At 38.2% G+C, this 11760-nt stretch overlaps 1 protein-coding gene across 2 annotated transcripts in view; it reads left to right on the forward strand.

Annotated features, from left to right (window-relative positions):
* Window positions 1–10862, forward strand: part of LOC105193696 (MOXD1 homolog 2) — a 211716-nt gene extending 200854 nt beyond the window's left edge. For both annotated transcript variants that reach the window (XM_039446298.1, XM_011158243.3), the window contains exons 7-9: window positions 1208–1660; window positions 2603–2796; window positions 3613–10862. In XM_039446298.1, the coding sequence (XP_039302232.1) occupies window positions 1208–1660; window positions 2603–2796; window positions 3613–4087 (1122 nt within the window). In that variant the 3' untranslated portion in view covers window positions 4088–10862. The remainder of the gene's footprint in view (window positions 1–1207; window positions 1661–2602; window positions 2797–3612) is intronic.
* The last annotated feature ends 898 nt before the right edge of the window (window positions 10863–11760 follow it).

Raw genomic sequence — 11760 nt, forward strand, 5'->3', positions numbered from 1 at the left:
GATGGTATAGATAACTCGAATATAGATAATGAGATATAAGTTGTTTCTTTTTAAAAATCTGGGGAAACATTATACGTAAGCGAAATATCTTAAATTCGTTGCAGTTTACTTGTATTGTCCGCAAATCTGATTGTCAGAAATGTCCATTGCCTTTAGCCATATAAACTCGATTCTTCGTCAAATGTTGCGCGTGATCGTGGAAGGCACGTTCAGAGTTTCGTGATAATTCCGAGTGCGGTGTAATGTATACCAATGCGAGAGCAGGAATACCGCAAACTTGTTTCTTCGTGGTTATTGGTAATACGAACATCCTGTGAAATTGCAACCGATCGTAAAACGTGTTGGGATCTCATATATGTGTCCCAATAAATGATGAATAACATTGATAATAACGTTAATTGATATAACACGTGATGTTTGCCATAATATTCAATAAATGGTTTATTGAGTGCTTTTTTATTTTGATTTCCGCATTTTATTCTGTTTTTCGAAACAATATATATCGATAACGTTATTATATTATCTTTAAACATTTATCAGATTGTCTTAAAAAATCGTCACGACAATATGCTCCATCAATTTACATTTATATAATAATGTTTTTAAATAATTATTATTTAAATCTCAGACAGAAAATAAATGATAAATGAGATCTATTACGAGAGACAGATGCAATTAATTTGTTTTAATAAATTATGGTAAAGCGAAACGTTTTATTGGATCTCAGTTTAGAGTTTTAAAATAAAAATTATATTAATGATGTTGAAAGATGTTCGGTGCAGACGATCAAAATTATTCGGCCCATGTTAATAAATTTAGATTCAAAGCGTTTTTGAAGATAGCGATTACGGCACACAATTCCCCGAATTGGACGGATCATTATCTCGCTCATCATCAGTAACTGAAAATTAAAATTAACCGGGCATAATTCGCGAGTACATGCACCACCAATAAGGAAACGAATTCCACGAGCGACAATTTCCATCGAGGGCCCGTTCTGATGGATCGAGGCGTACAACGATTATACCATGCTGGAAACGTCGCGTCGCCGGGATAGGGGCGGGGGATCAGACCGGACCAGATCGGATGAGAACGGGCCCCCGATCAGAACCGGACCGGCGCGGCGTACTCGCTGTCGGTCCTGTTTTTATTTACTGGCGGCTTCTGCATAATCCATCGTTTCCCTCTCTCTCTTTCGCCGCACCAGGGCTTTAATTATCCGCCGGAGGCCGGATACGCGCTCAATCCGTACGCGGGGCCGCGCTACTACATGCTGGAGACCCACTACACGAACCCGCAGCTGGACGCCTTCATCAGCGACAGCAGCGGTCTGCGTCTTCTCTACACCGATCGACTGCGCGCTCATGACGCCGGTATCCTCAGCGTTGGCATCGACCCGAACTGGCGGCATATAATACCGCCCGGCCAGCCCGAGGTGGTCTCCGAGGGCCACTGCATCGCCGATTGCACCGGCCAGACGATACCGAACAGCGGCATTAACATGTTCGCTGTGATCATGCACACCCACCAGCTCGGCAGAAAGGTCCGCCTGCGGCAGATCCGCGCCAGCGAGGAGCTGCCGCCGATCGCCGCCGACACCAACTACGATCCCAATTATCAGGAGTATCGGAGGCTTCAGAGACCGGTCAAGGTGTACCCGGTAAGTACAGTCTTAACTCTAGCGTGACGTGCGATGTACGATGCACCGCGTATAACACTAAATATAATACTGCGAAAGATAACATTTTTTTTTGTTTTCCAATAGCGATATGCTTATTCTATTACAGTATAATTATTCAAAAAGGAGATATCGAATATTGCGAGCTCAAGTTAGATTTCATTTTAATCGTTATATCAAAATCCAATTTATTGGCCAATTTATTAAACCTTCAGCCTTTTCGCCCCTTCCTTCCCACGGCGATGGCTAACGCAATTATAAAATATCCCCGACTAACGGAAGAGGATCACGAAGAATCGGGAAAAGAATCTCCAACTCTTATCCTTCGAGATTTCTTTTTTTTTGAAAATAATCCAAGAATATTCTTAAGCGCTTCGCAACTAACTTGCGTCTTCTCCAGCGGTCCTTTAATATATTCTTTATTTTTTCTGTTCTGTTTCCGCTACGTTGCGCGCCTTTCGTTTAGTTGCCGCGAACATACTTCTAGCTGCATTATAACCCGTAGCACGTATCAGAAAGTTTATGAGCTTGTTATAAAGTTTATTAACGTGCAATAAGTATAGCTTTGATCACGTAAAGTGCCGACATGCTACAGATGCAGGGCATGAACCTGAGTTTAATTGTTTGAACGAGCTTGAATAGGGTGGGCTTAAACGCGATTACGTGTTAACATAGAGTAAAAATGTATTATAACAGAGAATTGAATTGAAAAGTAAGAACACTGAAAATTTACGGTCTACAATGATGCATCGATACCTACGCATTGCATAATTTACTATACTAATCTAAGAATTTCGACTTAGACCTGCGAATTACTTGCTAGCTTCTTACTGTTTTATTAATGATATATTCTTGGGTTTTTAAATTCTTAAGAGTTTCCGTCTAACCTAGTGACTCACGTCAGATGATTCTTTTTTATTACAGGGTGATCACTTAGTCGCCGAATGCACGTACTCGTCCGAATCTCGGGGGGCCATTACGCTCGGCGGCCTGGGAACGAGAGAAGAAACTTGCCTAGTGTCCATTCTCTATTATCCTCGCATTGAATTATCTCTCTGTTATTCTTTACCCTCCCTACCGACGGTGCTGCACAGCTTGGGAATCCAGAAATTAATACAGTAAGTGTATGTGTGTGTGTGTGTGTGTGTGTGTGTGTGTGTGTGTGTATTTTCATCCATTTGTCTTATTAACAAAAAATGTGATATGATAAGATTACATAAAGTGTCTATACTTTATATGAAATGTCACAATTAAGAAGATGAAAAATGCTGGACATAGCATTTTATATGTTCTTAAAACTTTGAAAAGATATTTTTAGTAGTATTTGAATTGGCGAATAATTGTAGCTTTAAAATACATCCCAGACACAAATTTCCATTTTACGATAACGATTTCTGCGACGTGATTTTAACTAGCTCTCGTTTCTTAATTTATGTCATTACAATCTCTTGGCAAATCGTTTGCGGTTGAAAGGAAAGTTTTACGATGCATTTAAGACCCGCACGTCGTATATTGCTACCAGTTTATACGACTCTATGCAAACGATGATCGTTCGACATTTTGCTCTTTGATCGTTCTGAATTGGTTATTAGCCACAACTTGTGCATTACGAAAGTGCTAGCCGTCAATTACTCAAGGAGCGACAGACGTTATATCGCGTCATCCATCGTTAAGCTACGCAACATATAACTCATCGTTCTTAATAGAATAAGTCTTCATAAAATTTTCAAAGTCCATCGCGCTCTTTGCTACAATGTTTAATATATTTTATTTAATAATATATAATATACGAATAGCTACAGCGCTATATAAGAAAAGTACGTCTATGTCATAATCACCAAACTAAAATATAGAAAAAAAGACAAATACGAATGAAAACGTGTATAAAGTATGAGGCACGGGGACTTTACGTGGCAACTTTGATTTTGTTGTAGGGGTTCCAGCCCGGTGACGATCCAGGAACCGCGGAACTTGGAGGGTATGACACTCGAGGAACGGCTAGTCAGTTACGACTGGGTGTCGAATTTCCAAAGTTTCCAGGAAGCCACTCGCAGCGGCACGTTTAAGCCGCTATGCGGTACCAGCAAGGGCGCCTTGCCCGGCACAGAGAACCTCGAAGTGCACTATCCGCGCATCTTCAGGCCTTACGAAGAGGCGAGCGTGCCCTGCGCGAAAAAGCCATTGCGGAACAAATTGTCGATGCTGTTGAGCGAGGACGGTGACATTGGCGCGCCCGCTGATCCCGACAGCGACGAGTCGAATGCGGTCGAGCGAGGTCAGTTGGTGCGTAGCAAGGTATCCCGCAGCAGCGATGCGGGACCCACGGCCGGTAGCTCTTGCGGCCGTACGGTATCGGCGGCGGTGATCTTGGCCGCCGTCACCGTCGTCGCCGGCGCTGCGTTCAGGTGAACGTCGCCGCCGGACGAGCAGTCGTTCGAGTTCACTCGGATCTAGGATCATCCATCGCGATCGAACCCGCGGCGGACCGAGCAACGGCAGCAGTAACAACAGCTGATACGTTTGCGTAAGTACATGCCAACGACACTTAGGCTTAGATAAGTGTTATTGTTCTCCGACTGAACGCGTCCGGAATTCTTCGGGTGATTCGATCGATGGACTTTTTTTTCGCGAGGCGGGGTGAGCTTTCCGGCACGGCTAACGGCTGGCGTAATCTTCGTCGTGTATCATATCGTGTTTCGTACTGATACGTAATAGAAGTTACACCTTCGTCCTCGATCTTCGTTACTCCGAATAGTGAGGCTGATTCGATAGATTTAACTTGGGAGTGTTACTATAAATTGTCGAGAAATTGTTGCGGAAATATAACGCAACAATTTACATTCGTGTCTCATTGAAGTTCGAGTAGTATTTAAAAATTGAATTTATCTAATTTTTCTTATAAGCAACTCGTAAAGACTTAAGCAATGCATGAACGCGCGTATCGCGAAGAATACAGCCAGCCTGTAGTCGAGAATGTCGAATTTCTGCGAGTGGAAAAGGACAATTGCAATCACCATTCGATTCGGTGTAGATGAAAATTATATACATATATATATATTATAGAAAACGTAGAGAAAATTACCGAATCCACGTTATCTCGACTTATAGGTGTTGAAATAAAATTATGGTATTTTACGGAGGCATGTCATCGAAAAATTCTCAACCACCGCATATGGCATTTGGTTTTATCAGCAAGAAACATTAACTCTCTTTTAGTACAACTACATAGCTGCATACTGAAAGATATCAAAAAATAAATTAAAATAAACTTAATAAAATATTCAAAAATATTTTGTTTTTAATTATTTTTTTATTTAATTATTTGTATTTAATTGGACATGTCCTACAAAGAGAAATATCTCTTTTGGATGCTCGACCTATAAAAAGCTCCGCGTTTCACGTTGTTCTCAAAGCAAATAATTCTACGAAAGTTATTTTCAGAAGAACATCTAGTACCAGATGTATAGAGTATTTTTGTGCATATTTAGAAAGTTTTTTCTCACGTTTTTATTTTTGGCTTTTGCAAGTTTTGTTTTTGCGTCAGTTTTACGTTCGTTCTCGATAGCTCTCGAGAATACACGCGATTTTGAAACTCGAAATGACGATAATCAAATATTCAGCTCGACTTTTAAAAATCAGAAAGGAGAGAGTTAATGACGCTGTGTTGAAGCCGGAAGTCGGATGTGGATGTGCGGCATATTAATTTTCGCCCGCGGGTAAAACCGAGTACAGGCGATCGGATCTATCGTGTTCTCGTTTCGCGATCGGCTTTTCTCTTTCGCGACTTCCGTTCGCGCGCACCATTGTTATATAATAGAGAATTTTTGCGAGCAGTACTCTTCGAAGCACGGTAAAAGCGGAAGTCCCCACGCCCGATGCGAAATATCTATAAATCATCGTGACAGTTTTCACCTGAAATTTATATTATTATTTATATTCGGGACATTTGCATTTACCATATTCGAAATACGCTTTTGCAAAAAAAAGTCTGTAATGTCCCGCGCGCTCGCGTAGGTTGACCATAGCGGGATATCACTCGGATACGAATGCATCGGCTTGGTTGTACGTAGACTTTAGCACATTAGAATCAATAATGCAAGTTGCAGTGGAAATGAATATGAGAACTTTCCCTGTTCTTTATATATACACATTCATTGACCCTCACGATACATCGACTCACAGTAATAATCAAAACTTCAAAGAATTTATATATAGATTATTGTAGATGGGACCTAATGAATATCATTCTGTTTTGTGCAAAGTTATTTTTTACAAATTTTAATAAAATGTAAAGAATAAATAAAAGATTCAAATATATTGAATCATGGACTGCGATTGTAATTAATAAATAAGATACTGCATAAAATTGTAATAATAAAAGTAACTGACATTTTATTTTTAATAGCTTGTAATCAAGAGCTAAACTTTGTTATAGAATGTTGCTGTAAATATTAATCTATGTAATATTCTTGACATTATGAAATGATAATAATTGAAATTGAACGAGTTTACGCTATGCAAATGTACCTTCTATCACTGAATATGAAATTGACTGGTGACTGTACTATTCATCTATACTTAAAATTAATTAGTTTTGTCCTGCGATCGCACTGCCTGATACAGCTGCCATTCAATGTAGTCGCCTGTGAGTCACTCTATCATCATCGATTTCAAGACACTGCCTTAGCGCTCCTACACGAAGCTACTTTTAAGTCGCATTAAAATGTATCTATTCCATCTTGATGAGTGGAATAGGTAACATTTATTAATGAAAGCATTGGAAATTCTTGTGTTTGATTTTTTTTATAATACACATGACGACTTTGTCGGCCGATGATTTCGAACGAGAGATATCCTTGCAAAATTTCGCAATTCTCTCTTGTCAATAGAGCGGAATATTAATTTAAAACTTCTTTCGAGTTAATCGCAAGAGTTTAATTGTTGGCTGTTTATTTGCTGTTCGAGAATCGAGCGAGTCGTCGCGATTTTCGCGAAAGAACGTTTCGTGAATTTATTTTTTAGGGTACGACACGTGCTTTCTCCGAAGTTTTTCCAGTGCGGTATTTCCCAATTCAATTTAACCGTTTATTAACTGGACTTTTTTTGCTTATAGAAAAATTAGAAAACTGATAAATGAAACGTATTAATTAAATCATTAAAATTTAGGAAATATAGATGGGTATGTAATTTTCAGATTAACGTTGTAAAAAAATTAATTGCAAATCTGTTTGAAATGAAAATTTTTTTGCGATTTTTGATAGTACATTTTTCTGTGAAAGAAAAATGTAACTTCGAAGCAAGCAAAGAAAGCTAAAATTTTAAAATTTTATTATTTCTGTTTTGTATTAATAAAAAATTTTACAAACTAGAATTCCTTAAGGACTTATGTCGTAAGAAATGTAATTTTGTGATAAAAATTTTTCATGAAATTTTGCAGAAAATAATGTTTGGGAAACACTGTTCTAATAATTTCGGCGATCACGCAATAAACGCGCTTCACAACGTCGTGCTCGCACGGTTCTCGCCAAAGTCTGTACATTTTGTTAATTAGACCGTAGTGATAGAGATGCATTTTTTATAAAGATTGTATAAGCATTGGTTGATTTGCACGCGATGGTAATTTTGTGTGAGAATCTAGGTCTCGCTACCGGATTCGTATTCGTATTCTCTTTCGTTGAAACGTTTTTACGAAGGAGTGTGTTACTTAACCAACGTTTATATATAAATATATAAATAGTCACATTATATATATATATATTATACATACCCAACGACTCTTTGTAATATTCTGTACAGTTTATTATGTGTAACGTTATTCACGCGCTTGTCAACGCTCGTTGTCGTACATGGGCGGTTATTTATTTCTTATTTAATGTATAAAGCGATATACTTGCGACTTGACACATCTCCCGTTGTTGCGTACATACACATGTATACATAATACACATACATACACACATTTTTGAGATTTTTTAAATAAATCTGACACATAGAGACACTCGATTTTCCGATAAATTGTGTGATTCTTATTAATTTCACCCATATTAAGGCTATCGGAGAGTAATCGATATGCGCTTGAGCGTGCGATAATTTAGATTGCTCAACGTATAAACTAAGTTATCAATTATAGATTTGTAAATTTCAGTGATTTATGATTTTGTAACGTATTTTTTAAATGAAGTTATTCGATTTTACCAAAGTTCTGTTTATCTCCAGTTTATTGATTAATTAATATAATTACTATTATTGTCATAAAATTTATGTTATTATTAGCCGCTTATTTTAATCAGCTGCACGATACGAATAAATATAGATGACGTGCCTAGTAAACTCGTGAACGTTTTCAAGGGCTAAACGAACGTTTTGAACGATACGATCTGCATGGCGATTTGCATTCGATTCGAAAGCTTCTCCTGATAATTTCCATTTAAATGACTCTCGACTCGGATTTGTTCTTTATTCTACCTCATTTCGAAATCAAACGAAACGGAAGTGTCTCTAAACACGCGCTGTTATCGATTTCAATTTTGCACCGGTATTAACAGGAAAATAAAAGAAAAAAAAACGGAGAGTTTGGTTAGCCAAAATCAATTTCCAATTTTTTCGTCAAATTCACACTTTTTGGTGTTGGATCGAAAAAGATCTTCTCCCTCCTGCTCTCCTCCCTCTAGTATAGCGAAATCTCAAAGTAGGCGCGACTAATCGGTATCGGACACGTAGGTACGTTTTACAATTTAATACTAACTGGTAATTCGTAAATGTCATAGGAAAATCTGTGTGTGTAGAGAAGACCTTAGGGCAATCGAATGGCCGTATCTTAACCCTTAAGCAGTCGGGATTTTCGAGTATATCTCGCGATATTCAATTATTCGCCACGTAGCACAAGCGAATCGAACTTATCAACGAAAAACGGACCAGTCAAAATTATTTTATCGAAGCACATAATAAATAACTTGAGACTTTATACAAATTTCATTTTTTTTTATTTATAATTTTATTTATGGAAATTCCCTGAAAAATTACGTATTATAAGAAACACGGACTCTGATCGTCATCGACTACTTAAGGGTCACAAGCAACGCGGAGGTCATTCGTTCGTAACCACGCTGTACTTGTCGAATCGAAATTGCTGAGAACTGCAGTATATATTGCTTTACAAATATTGTGTTTCGAATGAACCCGGTTCAACGGTGAGAACGCGGGTAACTATATTCTGGCGATGAAAAGCGATCGGCGTTGTCGGTAAATCCATGCATGACGTCGCTCCCCCAACTGTGCTCGATGGTACATAGTTGTTCGACAAACTATTTTCGATAACTCGCAACGCCACGCCGGACAATTATTACGCAAAAGAGACGGCCACCGCAGCATTTTTTCCGATAACCCGTTATCCGCGTGCAGGCGAGTTTCTGCTGCAGAGTTACTGAATGTTTTCGAGAAATTTGTTCGTTTAAAATGGAGCGCTCATGTCGACGGTAAGTTCATATAGGACACGTCGCGTTTAAAGCGTTTTGCTTGCGGTAATGTGAGCGCGGCAAAGTTTTTCTTGGAAGTCATGAAAGTTTCGGGGTTTTTCTTTCCAAGCAAGATTTTTTAAAATGAATAAATCATTCGTTGAAAGTATCGACTACCGGGATCCGACAGCGTCGCATTATTATCTGGCACGTCGATCGATACAGTTTGCTCGATGGAGGCCCCATGCGCAATAACATCATTTAAAGCACATGTAGTCGTAGTCAGAAATTCCGACTAATTCTGCGGATTCGATTGATTCCGCTAGTTTTTTTTTCTCTTTTCGATTCTCTCTCTTTCACTCTTTTTCTCTCTCTCTCTCTCTCTCTTTCTCTCACTCTCTCATTGCGTGGACATGCATGTTAGGATCTGCTAAATATTCGACGATTTTTAACTTCGTCAAACGGCTTGTAATAATTGATGCGCGATAAGCGAGGACGACGCGATATATCGTCCTCGTTCGAGGAGTTGATGCGCATTGTCGACGGTTGCCAAGGATCCTGGCGGGTCCTTTCGTCGCGGATCGTCGGCGATGTGAAATGGGTGCTAAAGAACCGCCGGTGATATGAATAGAACAATCAAGCGATGCGTCACGAGTAAATGTCCTTTAATAAACTGGGATAATTATTATGTTAGGTAACATAGCGCGACGTGTTACGCCATTTATACTTGATGATCTTGTACTGTACGTAGGTATATTAGGCAATCTTTTTTTTGTAACGATTGCTGGCGTTCACCGTCTTTTTGACAACATTCGAGGTGATTTTTCAAAAATCTTTCGAATTTTCTTTTAAGTATGTTACAGTATTTCTTTCCTTTTATTTTTTTATAATTAATAATTAACAAATCTATTTTTGTTTAATTTGAGATATTTTGATAAATAAATTTAAAGAATTAATTACAACAAAACTGTTTTTTCTGACAGTAATATACGTGAAATGGTTATGCAAATTGTGCGAGAAATACAAAGTCAAAACCTTTTCTTGAAAGCAAAATTCACGTTGCGACGCCGAAGAATCGAATTTCGTGGCGTCGTGAAGTGTGCTGACACCTTCCACCTTCCATCTTCCACCATTTCCAACAAAAATGTTTATTTCATCGGGAGTACCGAACTAAATTCGAGTGGATATGATTCCCGTTTTGAAGCGCGCTGAAAGTCAGTCGATGTCAACGTCGCCGCGAGCTTGACGAAAACGACGGTGGAGGCCAGGAAATCGAAAATGTATGTACTGTACGTAGAGGATTAGCGATCGCCGGCTCGGGTTTCGCGTCCTTTGTCAAACAACGGAGACGCGAACGTGCGCGGCGATCGGAGCGGTAATGCATAAGCAAGCGTGAGAGTGCATATAAGGAAATCGAGCGTATAGCGTGTGCGTGTACATAGAATATCCTGTATATAGTTTTAGATTTAAATGACGTCCGGGGAACCTCATAGGCACCTTACTACACACTCGATACCTATTTCGGATAGGTGTGGCTAAAAACACACGGCATCTTATATCTTTATAATATACATACACCGAGCGCCCTATCCTTCCATAACGCTCTTACATTAGATTTATACCTATCCGATTTACACTCGATATTAACATCTAAACGCTACACTATCATCTACACTGTAACAAATTGTATTATATTTTATATATATAAATATGTAAATGTTTTTTTAACAGATGTGTTTTTCATTGATTGACCGATCGACCTGTCTCATCCTGACTTCTACAATTGATCGATGTTTGGAGAATTCTACGATTTCTTTTCGATGATATTTCATGGAGATTTTGTCAAGCCCAATTATGTTATACGTTTGTTTTATTATTATTAATTATATTACAGAAAATTACGATAAGCTGGTACAAACATATAAAATTAAGAGGTAAGTAAATTTTATTTTTTATTAAGTTTAGCTTCTTATGAAGTATGTATTGTGTAGAAACAAAAGCTAACGTATGATAGTATTAAACAAATACAGCCTGAATGATATCGTATCTGTATGTGCAAATAACGGTAGGATTTACCATAATATTTTTATCAAGCGCACCTGCTTCTCGTTCTATTTCAAGTCACTAATTTCCGGACGGCAAAGTTCTCGCTCTTCTATCATCATCAATTTCCGCCGTCTTCGTGTTACTGACCGACCGTATTTCAGGATATGGCGCGCTCTTGCGACGCTAACTACACTAAGGATATTACGCTATTTGAAGTATCGATGCTTTTCATTTGACGTTCCAATATTTTTTTTCAGTTCATCGGAAGTATATTCGATTCTGGTCATCCGGAAAGATAATTTTTTTAATAATCACACATCTAGCATATTCGCCCTTATCTATATATCTATATAAAATTATCTAGATGAAAAAACAGCTTTATTTTTATTTTTATTAGATCACTAAAATGTTATATTATCACCTTCGTTATTTTAGGTAAAAGAAGCATTATCTTTTTCAAATTATCTAAGCTAATGCTTCCAAGTTATTATTCGTTTCAATAGAAAAATGTTTTAAAGTGATGACAACAGATTATACAAATCAGAAAATAGTAGCATATAAATATTAATAATATAAATTACC

The sequence above is a fragment of the Solenopsis invicta genome, chromosome 2, assembly GCF_016802725.1.
Source record: "Solenopsis invicta isolate M01_SB chromosome 2, UNIL_Sinv_3.0, whole genome shotgun sequence".
In the NCBI taxonomy this organism is placed as follows: Eukaryota; Metazoa; Arthropoda; class Insecta; order Hymenoptera; family Formicidae; genus Solenopsis; species Solenopsis invicta.